Source organism: Artemia sp. Qi Xiang Cuo, chromosome 1 (genome assembly GCF_049724085.1).
Source record: "Artemia sp. Qi Xiang Cuo chromosome 1, ASM4972408v1, whole genome shotgun sequence".
NCBI classification, from domain to species: Eukaryota; Metazoa; Arthropoda; class Branchiopoda; order Anostraca; family Artemiidae; genus Artemia; species Artemia sp. Qi Xiang Cuo.
Window position 1 is genome coordinate 38,746,855 of NC_142794.1, and position 17,067 is coordinate 38,763,921.

The window sequence follows — 17,067 nt, forward strand, 5'->3', positions numbered from 1 at the left end:
TATAACAATTGCTGTTGTAATTTCAATAACCCAGGAGTTTTAACAAGTTGCTTTCATGAAAATGCTCCTGTCCTTAGAAAAGATTATGCAATATACCTCCCTTCTCTCCCCTGACACTTCGTTTGAAAGAAATGGTAATAGAAACTATTACCATTGTTGACATTGTTCATTCGATTGGAATTTGAATTTCTAGTTCTCTTTTTAAGAAAGGATAGGATGAGAGGGCAGCTATTCCCCTTGTTTGATACCAGACCCCTCACAGCCTCCCAGAGTATGCTATCAAGATTTTAAGATAGCCAAATTGTTTGGTTTGGGACGGGGGTCAGTGGCATGACTCTGTAAGCTCAGCCAGAGTCGACCTAGCTTTAAATGCGTATCTGGAGAAATCTGGGGAAAGTAAACAGGAAGGGTATGCGAAAGCACAGGATGGTTGGCCCCCAACTCCCCACTGCACTTCCTAGTGAAGGGCCAAGAAATGGAGATAAGCACCGCCGGTAGGGACTGTAAAGTCCAATGCCGTATTATTTACCTTTTTTTTAGTATTTACCAAATTGTTTAAAATAGTCTGGAAGGACAATAAATAATCCTGCAAGAATAACATGCCTCCTAGAGTCTGGTGCAGGGGCTGTAAATAATGCGAATCTCCAATTGTTTGCAAATAAGTTTTATATTGGAAAAATGAAGTCATTTTTTGGTCTTGGGTGTACAATTGGCTCAAAACTTTCATAAATCTTTCCCTCAGCCAGTAGGATCACGCATTCTGTTAAGATGTTTGACGGGTGTTAGCAGGCTGGAAAATCAGCCAAGAAGAGTTTTTTACTCTGATCAATCCTATTAGAGCATAGGGCCCAGAGGACCCTAATATGCAACAATAGTTAGGCTGGGGCACGGGGTCCTTAAAAATTAGCCAAAACCTTGTATTTCAATAGGATTGGTACTTATGTCCCAAATCATTTGGGCCAAGGGGGGCCACAACTCACAAAAAGCATAAAATACTTACTCGCATGATAATCGGACCAGAAAAAGAACCACCCAGCTCTTTTGTTCGAACAGATTAAAATTTTAAACTTCAAGTCCCTAGCCGAGTGGAAGCTAATGCACAAGACAAAGTCTAGTCTGTGGGCACTGTCTCTTCTCCAAAACAGGGGCTCAAAAGAGTATATGAGAACGATTTTTTATTGGCCTGAAACCTTCAAGGACGGTTGTCGGACTAAGGGATGACGCATTTTGCTGGATTGGAAGATGCATCTAACCACTCCTACTTTCCATAGCGAAATGTTGATGATCTTTTTGACCAAGAGAACAACTCAGGAAAGTTTCACACCGCTGGACTCCCAAGATCAAACATACCCCTCCCTTTTCTTGCCACTATAAAATCTATCTGTAAAGAATTTAAAGTTTGAATAATTTATGACCCGTATCCCAGGGTCTCTGTGGGCTATGTCATCCTTAGATGCATATTTATTAATTATTTCAACTATTCTGGACAAAATGGCTACCTCAAAATGTTGATAAGATGTCCTAAGGGGCTACAGAAGGACTAAATATAAAATAAAAACGTTCTTGGGTGGAGGCTGGTTGCTCTCCAATCACTTTTGACCTTTAGTAAAGGCACTAGAACTCTCAATTTCTGATCGAATGAGCCTCCCCCGAAGTTTCTACGACCAAGAAGGGGAGGATGAGGAGGCGGTAAGTACCCTCCTATATTGAAAACATACATCCTTGTGGAATTTACCAACCCCCTCCCCCCAATAAATTTTATGGCGAGACTTGTGATGCCCGTCTTGCTTTTTCCATCCCTGTGCCGGTAGATCTATCAATGTAATATTTCATATTACAAAGAAAAAGATTGTCGCGATAGAGGGATCATTGTTACTCCTTCCCCTCCGTCACCAGTAATAAAAGCAAAGACGAGAAATTTTGCCAGAAATCAAGAGGAACTAGATATCAATTACTATCCCTCCCCTTCCCTGGAACTCATTCTATATTTATCTGAAGGCTCAATAAGACTTAGGATGTTTTGGCATTAAATGTCCGCTTTGAGGCACATGTCTCCCCGTCAACAAAATAATTCACAATCTCCCTTCATTATAGCTGAAGCCCACTTACATATCATTGCATAGAATTATATGAAATTTGAAGCAAATTAGATTAGCTAGATACAACTTTAACACAGGTGGCAGAAACATTTTTCTGCAATAATAAAGGAGGTATCACCCTGCGACACCCTTATTTAGGCTTAGTCTAAATGAAGGGAGAGCAGAGACCAATTACTGCCCCTCGTTTGAATATGATCTTTTAGGCATCTGCCCCCCCCCCCACCTATACAATGACCCATTACCCTTCCTTCATAATAGCTGATGTACAATTATACACTTGCTTCCTTCATTTTATTTGTCTTATTTTTCTTTTGGCTGCTCAGTTGTACAATTGGGGAAAATTTTTCTTGGGACAATTGTCGGAAGAGGGATTTTCCACGAAGAGGAATTTTCCGGATTGAATTTTCCACGAGGGGGGGGGGGAATACGCATAGCACCCAAGAAATTGGCAAACTGCTATTCCGATTTTAGATCCCAGAGAAACACTGGCATGGGCACCGCAGACCTGATTTTACTGAGAATTAAATGAAAAACATTTTTTTCAGCTGAAAATACGAAGCAACATTAAAACTTAAAACGGACAGAAATTATTCCGTATATTAGGGGAGCTATCAGTTCATCAACATTCACTCTTTACGTTAAAGTCTTAAAGTTATTTAAAATACTTCTCATTCAAATTTAACGGGCCTTGTCTTTGAGCAGTCTTTATTAAGGAATCGGGACAAAAAGTTAAACTTTAGCGTAAAGAGCGAGGGTTTAGGAAGGGACACCTGCCCTCATATACGGATAAACTAGTTTTTAAAAATTAAATTTCTGACCACTTTTCAAATTATGCCAGGAAATCCCCCCCCCCCCTGTAAATGTGCGGTATTGTGCGTACCCCCTTTTTTAAAGAACCGATCTAAAAAGGCATCTATATTTGTCTTTATATGACATCTATAGTATTCTAAGGTCTCTAAATTTTATCTATCACAGACCAGCCAAAATGTTCATCTCTTTTAATGCTTACTGAATTTTAATACTTACTTCTATATATATTTTTTTAGTAGCATGCGAGACACCTTATGCTAGTTGGGAATTAATTTAAAAAAGTTTTCCAAAAAAATTAAACAGCCACGTTAAATCCCAATTCCAATAGATATTAGCTCACATAGTAGTTCAAACATAAAAGGAGCAGAAACGAGTATCAACAAAGAAATGGAATGCAAAGCGACCAGAAATTAAGATGAATAATCGCAAGATGCATAAAGATAACAGATACTGCTTTTGATAAGATAAATAGACTAAAACGAACAGAAATTAGAATGAATAATGAAGTCAAACTGAGTAGGGCTACCCTCTCCCACCCCCCAAAAAAAACTTTTGAAGGGCAAAGCGTGATTTGCACTTCATCGAAAATGATCTTTTAATTTCGAGCACTCTTTTGTTTTTTATTTGTCCATCAACGAGAACACAACAAACAAGTAATATCACAAGGCTAATCAATGTTTTTAAATTTACTCCTCATCTCTCTCGAACCCGTTAATAAACAGACTGAGTATCATTTGCAAAACCAAGCATGGCAACCTTTTCTACTAAAATATCTTTGTGAGCATTGGGTAATTTACAACATTTAGGGTCATTGCACCTCGGACTATGGAGGTGATATTGACACCAAAGATATACTTGTTAGAACTTTCAACGTTTTTCATAAGAAATGGCTCTCCCAAATTTCTGATCTGATGTTATGGGGCTTACAAAGGAGGGACGGAGTTTCAGAAAAAGGCACGACAGGGAGACTGGTCGCTTTCCAATCTCTTTTGGTTCCAGTCACTTCCAATCACAACCTTAAAGACGGTATTAAAACTTTTAATATCTAATCAAACTAGCATTTCCCTAGTTTCTACTACTACCTGTTTCACACAAAGTGGCCCAGAAAAAGTATTGACGCCTTTCCTGCCCTTTTTCAGGCTCCATTTTCGGGGGGAACCAATTATATTTCTATTTTCTCTTTTGCAATGGGAGTCCTAGGCCCGAGAATTTCAAGATACAAGTTTCAAGCGGAGTAGTAAAAACGTTTTTCGGCTCTGTTTTTGGTTCCGTTATTGGATTGACGGGTGGAGAGTACGTCCCCCCCCCCAAATATGAGTTTTTTTGTACATTATGTTTCCCTTGGACTCGCGGCTGTAAGTTTTTGGTCCATTTCTGGGCTTCCTAACGCTTGTTTATGAGGTGGTCGGAGAAAAACAATAGATGGAAGACACGTGGCACTTTACTTAGGTAGCTCTACAGCACTGCCTCTGATCAGTTTTCACTCAGTATGTCCCAATCTTTCAACTAGTTTAGATATTTAGTGATTTTTTTTTTAGAATCAACTGGACATCTTAATTGCCTCTGGATTAATAGACTTATAAATCTTATGCATTAATCGTAAAGTTAATAGTGTTATCGCGCTGTAGCTTTACAAAAATACAACTTAAGCTGTGGAAAACAGAATTGTTTTAGGTTTGGTAGTGTCTGCTAAGGAATGCAAAAGGACTTAACATGGGATGCGTAGCTGCAATCAAAGAAAGTAAGACATTACAAATCTTGCTTGGTGTTATAGCAACAGTAGTTGTTTTAACTGCCATCATTGTACCATCAGTGCTTTGTGGTAGTGGGCAGTGTGGAAGTGAGACTAGTACATCCCAAACAATAGTTACTTTTGAAACAAGTACAACTTCAGAGTTGTTTACAATAACAGAATATCCAACCAATGGAGTGACTACAACATCGGATTATTTAACGTCAAATGAAGACACAACAACTACATCAGCAACAACAGCGCCATCAATTGCAACAGAGTCAATGACATCAACATCTGAAGCAACAACCACAGAACAAACAATAGTAACAGAGCAAAACACATCAACAACTGAATCATTGACATCGACAACAGAAGAACCGATGGCGTCAACGTCAATAATAACAGAGCCAATGACATCAACAATTGAAGCAACAACACCAACGACAGAAAAACCAATGACATTAACAGCAACAGAGCAAACAATTGTAACAGAGACAATGACATCAACAATAATGACAGAGCCAGTGATAACAACAACTGAATCAACAACATCAACAACAACAGAGCAAACTATAGTAACAGAGACAATGACATCAACAATTGAATTAACAACAACAACGACAGAAAAACCAACGACATTAACAACAAAAGAGCAAACAATAGTAACAGAGCCAGTAATATCAACAACTGAATCAACGACATCAATAACAACAGAGCAGACTATAATAACAGAGACAATGGCATCAACAATTGAATCAACAACATCAACGACAGAAAAACCAATGACACTAACAACAACAGAGCAAACAACAGTGACAGTGCCAGTGATATCAACAACTGAATCAATGACATCAACAACAATAGAGCAAACTATAGTAACAGAGCCAATGACATCAACAACTAAATCAACAACACTAACTACAGAAGAACCAATGACATTAACAACAACAGGGCAAACAATAGTAACAGAGCCAGTGATATCAACAACTGTATCAGCGACATCAACATCAACAGAGCAAACATTAGTAACAAAGCCAGTGCCATCAACAATTGAATCAACTACACCAACGACAGAAAAACCAATGACATTAACAACAACAAAGCAAACAACAGAAACAGAGCCGGTGATATCAACAACTGAATCAACGACATTAATAACAACAGAGCAAACTATATTAACAGAGATAATGACATCAACAATTGAATTAACATCACCAACGACAGAAGAACCAGTGACATTACCAACAAAAGAGCAAATAACAGTAACAGAGCCAGTGATATCAACAACTGAATCAATGACATCAACAACAACAGAACAAACTACAGTAACAGAGATAATGACATCAACAATTGTATTAACAACACCAACGACAGAAAAACCAATGATACTAACAACAACAGAGAAAATATTAGTAACAGAGCCAGTGATATCAACAACTGAATCAACGAGATCAACAATAACAGAGCAAACCATAGTAACAGAAACAATGACATCAACAATTGTATCAACAACACCAACGACAGAAAAACCAATGATATTAACAACAACAGAGCAAACAATACTAACAGAGCCAGTGATATCAACAACTGAATCAATGACATCAGCAATAACAGAGCAAACCTTAGTAACAGAGATAATGACATCAACAATTGAATTAACAACACCAACGACAGAAAAACCAATGACATTAACAACGACAGAGCAAACAATAGTAACAGAGCCAGTGATATCAACGATTGAATCAATTACAACCACAATGGAATCAATAGCACCAATAGCATCTACTACAAATAAGCCTACAACATCATCAGAAACAGGGCCGACCACACTGACAACAGAACCAACATCATCAGCAACAATACAGTCAACAATAGAACCAATAAAATCCCCAAGAGGAGAAAAAATAGCGACACTGGAAACAGCAACAACAGAACGAGAAACATTTGTGGCAACAAAGTTAGCACAAGATGATAAAATGCTGAGGAAACCTTACTGGGGAAACCTGCATTTCAGTTAGGAGATTTAGTTGAGAAACACGACGTAACAAATGAAACGTACAAAGATTTGTGGAAAATATTGAACTTAATTCCAGCATAACTTTTTATGAATTTCCTTTGTCAATAAAATCTATTTTGTAAAGTATGTATACACAAATCTTATACAAACTAGTCAATTTCCACAACAAATTTTTATAGTTGGAACTCGAAATGATTTATATAGTCTACGGAAATTTAATTTGTAATGAATTTGGCAAGATAAAAGTAGAAAGCGATTAAAATACAAAAAGCAATATTTATCAATTGCTAAGGGTTAATTTGTTATCATGTGTCTTTAAGAAAATCCTGTTTCAAAAGAAAATATTTCATGCCGTTTTAACGTTTAATCTTTGCAAAACCTCTTTAATTATTCCGGTCAAACCAGTCATTTCAAACAGTTCCTGGTAACGAACTGTAAGTAAGGAGCGACGCAGCTCATTGGCAACAGAAACTCTAAAAAATAGAATTTTGATATCAATAGATACATCAAAAGAATCAGATTTTAATACTGATTTCAAATATATAAGTTTCATCAAGTTTAATCTTACCCATCAAATGTTACGCACCTGAGAAAATTTTGCTGATTATATAAAAAAAGAGGAAAGACCCCCTAAAAGTTATAGAATCTTAATGAAAATGACACTATCATATTCAGCGTATCAGAGAACTCTACTGTAGAGGTTTCAAGCACCCTATCTACAAAAATGTGGAATTTTGCATTTTTTGCCAGAAGAAAGATCACGGATGCGTGTTTATTTATTTATTTTTTCTTTTCCCAGGGGTGATCGTATCGATCCAGGGGTCCTAGAATATCGTGGAAGGGCTCATTGGAACGGAAATTAAAAGTTATAGTGCAATTTTTAAGTGACAAAAAAATGGAGGGCAACTAGGCCCCCTCCCACGCTCATTTTTTTCCCAAAGTCACCCGATCAACATTTTGAGATGCTATTTTGTTCAGCATGGTCGAAAATATAATAACAATGTCTTTTAGGATGACTTAATCCCCCAAAGTCACCGGGGGGATGGCTAAAAGTTATGAACTTTACCCAATGTTAACATATAGTATTGGTTATTGGGAAGTATACAGACGTTTTCAGGGGGGATTTTTTCTGGTAGATAGGGGGAGGTGGGTCGGGGTTTATATGGAAGGATCTCTCCATGAAGGAAGTTTTCATGGGGGAAGGGACATTACTATGAAGGGGGCTCTGGATTTCCCAGAATTATTAAAGAAAAAGACCAGAAATTAAATAAAAAAACAATAACAAGTTTTTCAACTGATTTCAACTGATTGTGACTAAGGGGTCATTTTTAAAGAATTGGAAAAAAAAATCAAACTTTAGCTTAAAGAGCAAGGTAATCACTAGGGGGCGAACCCCCTAATATACGTATTAAAAATATATGAATATCGAAGATCCCTACGTAAGTCAATTCTTAAGTTATGCATATTTATTACTAATAAGAAAGTTCGTAAGTAAAAATAAACAACTTTTGAAAAGACATTTAACCAAACAAAAGTAAAATTAATATGCAACTTTCGTTTTAGATACTCTTGCATAGTGAGTCAAAGTCAAATCCTTCATTAATTAAAAATTCATCCAAAATTAAATAAAAAAACAAGTTTTTTTACTGAAAGTAAGGAACGACGTTAAAACTTAAAACGAACAGAAACTATTACGTATATGAAGGGGGCTGTCCAATCCTCAACGCCTCGCTCTTTACACTAAAGTTTGACTTTCTCACAACTCTATTTTTTCTTAAACAATAAAAAAACGTTAGCGTAAAGAGCGAGGCGTTGAGGAGGGGACAGCTCCCTTCATATACGGAATAATTTCTGTTCGTTCTAAGTTTTAACGTCGTTCCTTACTTACGTTTTGGAACAGAAATTTTGTTTTCGTCCAATTTTCAAGTTTAAAATGTTTTTGCAGAATGAGACAACGCACCCTAACTCCATCGTAATAATATCCTTCGGTAAAACTCGGAAATTCTACCTTCCAGATTTTTTAATTACGAAAACCTATGCCTTGTTGCTTCATTTCAATTTTTCCGCCATAAAAATTACGTTTAAGACTTCAACATATTCACACTTGTAAATTCATGCTCGGAAAACATGATTGGCACTGTAGTCGTGTTTATCTTTCTTTTGATTGATCCCTGGATTTTTGGGCATTTCAGCAAAATTATCGAATTTTACCAAGGGAAAATTGACCCTTCCAAGCCTAGATCCCCTAAATCCTTCAAAATGCCTTCATGGCAAAACGTTTTGTTTTATTTGGAAAAATTGCAACTGGTGTAATTTTGACGAACAGCTGCCTTCTTCCATAGTAAACATTTGACAACAATGGCTTAACGTTTTTTTACTGGTGTTCATCATATAATTTTTGGAATAGGATTTATTCACAAACCAGCACTTAGAACAAGCCCTGGCATTAAAAAATCGTTAGGGTTGGTGGAAGCAAAATCTAGAAGAAGATTGGAATACTGTTTCTAAAATTTCAGTATTGTTAAGCTTTTTCTTGTAAAAGCTTTTTCTTCCTCTTCGGAAAACACGTACCTAGAGCCCAAATCATAGTTTTTTCGGCTTCCAAGAATTTTGTTGCCCTTTACTTTTCAAACTCTCCTAACCAGGCATACTCAACTGAAGTAAAGTAAGGCCAATGGTCACCGTGATAATATTAACTCAATATTCTTCTACATGTAGAGAATGTCACGGAATGATCTGCTTTTTTGCTTTTCTGTCAGCTCTTTTTTACTCGGTCCTAAATCTGTCATTCTATCTAGCTTTAGCTTAAACCTTGACGAAATCTTTCTTGTATTGTTTAGGAAGAACAAAATGAAAATTTGATAAAATACAAGAACTGGAATTTTACTTGAAGTTTTAATGCACATATTACGCTGTTTTCGTTTGTAAACCGTGTGTTGTTTATGTTCAAGTTTAGTAGTTATTGAAAAGTCTGTTTTGGCAGATTTAATTGGTAGGACACCTTTGTTGTAAAGGGTATTCGGTAGAGAAGACGCTGATGTCCTTAATTCGAGGAATGTTCCAGCGGAAGTTATTTTCATATTTTCGAAACACAAATTAACGCTGAAAATCCAAAGAATAGCCCGTAAAAAACCCAAATGTTTCTCTTCTGATAATACAAATTCCACGAACGGCAGTGATAATTCAATGGCAAATCAACAACAATTATTAAATGTGACAGTCAAATCAGTTTGCAACTTTATTTATCTTTGTACCTCGTATGCCATTAAAAAACTGACAAAACTCTAGAAGATGGGCGTGACTTGTGAAAAAACCAGCGAGATTGATAGATTTTACATCCTTGATTGTTTCATCAAAATCCCAAAATATTCACTGAACATCTTGTCAAATTTTGTTTGTTTAAGATACGAGCACTGTTTTTAGTGGGAGAAAAAAGTTTTTTACAATTTGACAGATTTTTTCAAGAGAGAAACGCTCTTTCTGTGTATATGTATGTCCGTATCAATATTTTTCGATTTTCCAAGTATTCGACAAATTCTGTCAAAACCCCGGGAAATGTTAGCTGTGCACTGTTCCCATTTATTAAAAAAAGCGTTTTGACGCTAGCGGCACCAATTCATGAAAATGTAGAGGGGGGTGTATTTTCAAAATTTAGAGGGGAATAATCTCATTGTTTTTTTCCAATGAAAATACTAAAAAAGGTGTTTTTCAGTACCGAAAATAAGTATCCTCAAAATCTAAGGGGGGGGGGGCATAACTAATAATGTGACTGTCAATTCACGAACAAAAAGGAATGGTGGACAAATTCCTTCTTGAAACGTAAAACCCATAAATTCAAAATAAAAATTGGTCCAATAGTAGTGTATGATAAAACATTAGACCAAGCAAATAGAACTGTCAACTTTTTTCTTTTGATTTGTTCTAACGTTTTATACCAACAATTACCGTTCTGGTAGCAGCTATAGTCCAGTAGGGTTGCACCCATAGCGATTAAAATTTAAATATAAGACTTGGGAAAATATATGTGGTGAAAACATGTGATGTTATTCTTATGGAGAAAAACTAACTATTGTTACTCTAAGTTGTATGCTTAATTTTTTTAGGATATAAAACGTACTCAGCGAAAAGTCTCGAAAAGAAGGACAACAGAGTAAAATGTTGAGCATAAAATTTGTTTTGTTTGAAAACCAATGAATGCAGGCTTTTTAAGCCCCAAAGCTAAAACCTGTCGAAAATAAAGTTTACTTGGAAAGCACCTGAATGTCACCGTTTTTTTTTTTTTTTTTTATTATCGCAGTTTATCCTACCAAACAAGTTACAGAATTTGATGAAATAGCTCATTCAAAATTGAATATGTTTTCAACATTCTTGTGATATAAATGTAGTTGTGGTAAGTATTGGTTCTACTGTGGCAAAATTAATTTATTTCAAAAATCGATAAAGCTAAAGAACCTAAACTTGGATTATCCGATTGTCATGTTTATAAGAACCTTATACACAGCTTTCTCGCTCCTGGGCGGATTTCCTTCAAGCGTACGTATTCACTTTTTTGTCTAATAAAAAAACCAAACTAATTGACTTGGGAAGACGTTCATCAAACAGTTCGAGGTAACTAAGTAAGGAGCGACCCAGCTCAATAGTAACCGAAACTCTAAAAAATGGAATTTTGATACCAATAGATATGTCAAGAGATTTGGCTTATTATGCTGGTTCCAAATATATGTTTCATGAAGTTTAGTCTTACCCTCCAAAGGCTACGAGCCTAAGACAATTTGCCCGATTTTCGAAAAAAGGGAAACATCCCCTAAAGGTCATAAAATCTTAATGAAAATCAAACCATCAGATTCAGCGTATCAAAGAACCCTACCGTAGAGGTTTCAAGCTCCTATCTGCAAAAATGTAGAAGTTTGTATTTTTGGCCAGGAGAAAGATCACGGATGCATGTTTATTTGTATTTTTGTAGGGTGATCGTATTGACCCAATGGCCCTAGAATATCGGGAGAGGGCTCATTCAAACGGAAATTAAAAGTTATGGTACTCTATTTAACTGACCAAGAACATTGGAGGGCAACTAGACTCCCTCCCGCGCCCATTTTTTCTCAAAATCGTCCGATCAAAATTTTGAGATACAGCATAGTTGAAAGGCCGAATAACTATGCCTTTAGGGATAACAAAACCTCCCACAGCCCCTGGGGAAAGGTCTTTAAGTCATAAAATTTGCCCGTTGTTTACGAATGGTATTTGTTATTGGGAAGTATTCATACATTTTTCAGGTAGGGGGGGGGGGGTAAATTTTCTGCCGCAGGGGATTTTCCACGGGGCGAATTGTCCATGGGGAAGGAAGTTTCCAAGGGGTGAATTTTCCACGGAAAATTTAAACTGGGGGAATTTGCAAGAGTTCATACGCGAAATTCTTCTTATGTCTAGCTTTCTCTTTGCCAATTCAATTTTACACGTGGAGATGTTAAGGGTAATAGTCCACGGTAAATTTTCACCAGGATTAAATTGTCTAAAGGATATATCAGTGGGGAGGAGGGATTTTTCCGTGGAGGTGGAGCCAGATTTCCTGGTATTATTTAAAAAACGATCAGAAACTAAATAAAAAGAACAAGTTTTTTTTAACTGAAATTAAGGAGCAACATTAAAATTTAAAACAAACAGAAACTATTACGTGTGTGAGGAGGGTTGCCTAGAGTCCTCAACACTTCGCTCTTTACGCTAAAATTTGAAATTTGTCCCAATTCTTTAAGAACGACTCCTGAAACACGAGGTTTGTTTAATTAGAACAATAAAAAGCTTCTTTAAAGTACTAAAGACTTTAGCGTAAAGAGCGAGGTTTTGAGGAGGGGGCAACCCCCCATCAAATACGTAATAATTTCTCTTCGTTTTAATTTTTAACGTTGCTCCTTACTTTCAGCTGAAAAAAAACTTGTTTTCTTATTTAATTTGAAAGGACAAAATTTTGTCACACAAGTTTTGATTGCTGCTTGACACAGCGGCTAAAATCGTTGTTTCAGAGACGGAAAGAGATGAATTCAGTTTAGCTAGTGTGAAAATACTTTTTTACCAAAATATCTGTTTTTACATATGAATCTACAAATAGCCATGTCTGTTTTCTGTTTTCTCAATATTTTTCCGCTACAAAAAAGAAAGTGTTTTTTTTTTCAGAAGCCCCACAGCTTTTGTAGCGCTTTCTCAATATCATGTCAATAGTGCGTCTAGAGCTAATTTTGCCAGGCACATACACATGGGGAGGCTTTCAGGCCTTCACCCTTCTTGAAGTAGCCAGCAATTATTTTCTGCATGTTTCTTTCTTTTTTTTTAAATTCGCTGTCTTTTGGGTTTCGGTCTACTTTTACCCTCCCTTCTTCCAATGTGCAAGACCTCCCGAAATAAATCCCTAGCTCCTCCATTCTCATCTGATATTTGCAAATAGAAATTATATTTGCAAAGAGAAATTATAGGTTTTCATTTTGAATATAGATTTTCATTTTTCATTATAGATTATCATTTTGAAATGAACTTAACTCTGTAATTTTATTTATTTACTATTTGGGTACTCTTAAGAAAGTTTAGTTAAACAAAGTAAAAACGAGCAGACATTAAATTAAAAAAAAAACTCGTTTTTTTTTAAAGGAGTAAAGACCGAAGAAGCACGTCGCGCAAAATTTACCACAGAAAAACGTAGGCTACAAAGCAACTTCGCATATTGTAACGGATTACGCTCTGCGGTAATCAAGCTGTCACAGCAAAGTCTATGGTACAAAATGTATAACGCACTCTTCTAAAAGGCTAGAAGCAAGGCCCCAAGTTGAAATTTCTGCGTAGCATCAGCCAATTGAAATGCATTTTGGTGCGCTGTAACCATGACTTTTAAGAAGGTTTACTGATGGGAGTTTTTCCTACCATACAATTTTTTGACTAAAAGAAAGGATATTATGGGCGCATTTCAAATTAGACAGCTGTAGTAACTTTACATTAACTACGTAAGTTGATAGTTAACATCCACCATGAACTTTTGTGAAGAGCTTATTATGCTTATAAGGGCTTAATCTTCATAAATAGTGTCCGTCCCTCTTTCAATCTAGTAATATTTTCAAAAAAAAAAAAGAAAAGAAAAAAAAAAAAAAAAAAAAAAAAAAAACAGTTACAGCCAGTAGTAACAAAAGAGAAGACATCAGTCACGCCACATATTTCGCCTAGGCGTCTTCAGTGTTAAGAATAAAAATAATTTAAAGTACAAAGATTTAAAAAAGAAAAGGGATGAAATCTAAAATAAAAAGAATGAAAATAAGAAGATCAAGTCAATACAAATATACAATCTATACATAATACATACACATTATGGTAGCCCAACCAATACAGAAGTTACTACAAAAGTAAACTCAAAGTTAGTTTTAGTAGTTTAGAGTACCTTTCTGTTGCACCTGGGATGCATAATACCGGAGACCCTATATCCTCCTGTGCCTCCAGAAGCCCCTAAGGTGTCGACAAGGGCTCAGTAGGGCTCAGCAGGAACGTGTTAAGAGAAAAGAGATCTGACTCATGCCTCCAGCGTCAGAACTCCTTGGGACGACCGCTTCTTCTCAACCCTGCAGGTCGCCACTGGAAGGCAGTCTGGGGAGTTCTAAGGTTTCCCATTCTCCAGACATGGCCTAGATATTACCACTGACATTGGCAAAAAACATTTTATGCTAAGGAACTCCAAATGGTTGAAAATTTCATTAAGAAATCTTAGAAGATTTAATTTCCCAAGGGCAGAATGAGTATCCTGTCTAGGGTGTTGGCTATAAGCTACATGAACACAAAAGCTGTGCAGTCTTATACAAAATCTTCTGCCTACAAAATAGAGGCACATGAAGGTTATTTTAAATAGCGGTATTTGTTGTGGCATTATAGCCTTATTCTTACGGGTTTCGTTGAAAGTCATCCTTGCTTTTCATATTTGTAAAGTTTCACTAGAGTCCGTGCTATCCAGAAAACAGCTAAGCAGAATAGCTTAAGACCGACAAATCGTCTACAAAATGAAACTAGAAATATATGCACTAATGATATTCAGGGTCTTCAGCAAAGCATTCAGGGTCTGACAATCACACCTGAATGATCCAAGTAGTTTTAACCTTGGGTTCATTCCTGGCACTTGTTTTGACGGCAAGACTACAAGTTCCCCTTATTTTGAAGATGCAAATCACATACTATTAAAAAAAAACAATGCTTAGTAAGACGGTTTTCTTAGCTCTATGTCTCATTAATTCAAGCTATTGCTATACAAATTTGGGTACTGGTGCGTTATATGGACACTTTTATATATTGTACTAGGAAACAAGTCACGAAAAACCCGTCAAACAGGCTATTCTCAAGAGACGGCTATACATAAATGACTGCTAAGCCGTGGTTTCTCAATGAATTACGATATTTAAACGATTGTTTTTTGGGGTTTAACGGGGAAAAAGGTACCCATGTTAGGTTACGTATTTAATATATGCTATGCTTTATTTGTGAAAATTGTAATGATGTAATTTTTATTTACATTTTCAAAATTTAAGTTACCACCGCTTCTTTTTCTTTAAATGGCTCATAGTCGCTTGATAGCTTGTTGGCTCAAGTTACCACCGCTTCTTTTTCTTTAAATGGCTCATAGTCGCTTGTTGGCTCAAGTTACCACCGCTTCTTTTTCTTTAAATGGCTCAGAGTCGCTTGTTAGCTCGTTGACTCAAGTTACCACCACTTCTTTTTCTTTAAATGGCTCAGAGTCGCTTGTTAGCTCGTTGACTCAAGTTACCACCACTTCTTTTTATTTAAATGGCTCATAGTCGCTTGTTAGCTCGTTGGCTCAAGTTACCACCGCTTATCTTTAAATGGCGCATAGTCGCTTGTTAGCTCGTTGGCTCCAGTTACCACCGCTTCTTTTTCTTAAAATGGCTCATAGTCGCTTGTTAGCTCGTTGGCTTACCACCGCTTCTTTTTCTTTAAATGGCTCAAAGTCGAGTTCATTTTTGATCCTTTTGATAATAGGTGATTTATGTTTCAAGTTACCGTTTCTATTTTCTTTCGAGGATGTCGTTTTTGTGGTTCAATAGCAAAAAGTCTGAGTCGAAATTTGATATCCACGTTTATTATTTTAATTTTTTTTATTACTTTGCTAGTTTGACAAACTGGTAAGATTTCTGCCAGGGGGCGGAATCTTACTCCTAGGAACCAATTCCAATTATAGATACTGATTTCAAAAGGGTAAGTCAAAACGCATTTAACGTAAGGAGATATTCTTTCGATTTAATTTCTATGCTTCTTTTTGAAGCAAAATTTGGCCCGTTATTGGCTACGACTTCGCCGCGGTTTAATTATTACTTACACTCTATTGTGCTTCACTTGTGTGTCTGTCCAATCCTTCTGATGGTTATATACAATAAATAATTCAAATTTTTTGTGTAAGGTTCAGATACAATGACAATACAGTATAATAGAAAAATCAGCAATATCTTAGCAAATAGATCTATTTGGCAACAGACCCTTTAAAGGAACCTAACTCAAAATTTAAACCTGCTGAACAGTTTCTGCGATGATGCTTAGTGTCTTAGCTTTCAGAAAATATATACTAATGGTAATTGAGACTGAAAGGTGGGTGAAATTTAAGTTGCAAAACCATTATTGTCCCTATAGGGCTGTGGGCAAGATTTTATTTGAATTTTGTGTTTTTCTTTCATTCCATATCTTTTTAATTTTATATTACACTAACTGAATAGGCAAGTGTATAAATTTTTTATTCAATTTCGACCAGCGGTATAAAATATCCATGATTTTTTTTTACTTCTTTTGTAGAAAAAGAGGGGCAACGGGAATGCCTACGGTATACAGTTTACATTTTCGTAAAAATATAAAAGCCTATGAATAAAAGAGATAACTTTTTAAAACTTTGAAACTTAAAACAAAGAGACATATTTGAAAATGTATGCAATATATGTAGCTGCAGTAAAATTATTTTTGCTATGAAGCATTTAGCTTTAACAACTAGCAAATTTACATCTATGACTTGTAGATTACGCTCTAGTCAATTGCAACTTCTCAAATTAAAAAGAGAACTAACACCCTTTTACGCATTCTATACAGCTAAGTTGGCAACAAATAGTTGCCATTACACTCAACAGCCATACTTTAATCTTAATGTTAAGATATATTTTGCATTTCTCTTTTTTCACAGGCAGCGCGATCGCGCTGCCTAAATAAAGAACGATGTTGGCACAATGTATTTTTTTTTTTTTTTGATTGTAGACCAGGGCACTTCGTACCGAAGGAGTTGTCGTAGAAACTTCGAAAAGGGCTCATTCGATTGGAAATTGGAGTGGCTAGAGCACTTTTTAATAGTCAAAAGTGATTGGGGGGGCAACTACCCCCCTCCTACGCCCAAT

The 17,067-nt window shown here is 36.2% G+C and overlaps 1 protein-coding gene across 1 annotated transcript; it reads right to left on the reverse strand.

Moving 5' to 3' along the window:
- Positions 1-4,717: 4,717 nt before the first annotated feature.
- Positions 4,718-15,655, reverse strand: LOC148956288 (uncharacterized). Its single transcript, XM_089090258.1, has 2 exons — positions 15,615-15,655; positions 4,718-6,557 (listed from the first exon to the last, which is right to left on the reverse strand). The coding sequence occupies exons 1-2, from the start codon at positions 15,653-15,655 to the stop codon at positions 4,856-4,858; spliced, it is 1,743 nt and encodes a 580-aa protein (XP_088946384.1). The 3' UTR covers positions 4,718-4,855.
- Between the last annotated feature and the right edge of the window lie 1,412 nt (positions 15,656-17,067).

Bases quoted from the DNA above. Each gene is read 5' to 3' on its own strand.
- LOC148956288 (XM_089090258.1), bottom strand. From the start codon at position 15,655: ATGAACTCGACTTTGAGCCATTTAAAGAAAAAGAAGCGGTG. The intron at 6,558-15,614 runs GTAAGCCAACGA...TGCTGTTTCCAG, and splicing joins TTAAAGAAAAAGAAGCGGTG to TGTCGCTATTTTTTCTCCTC.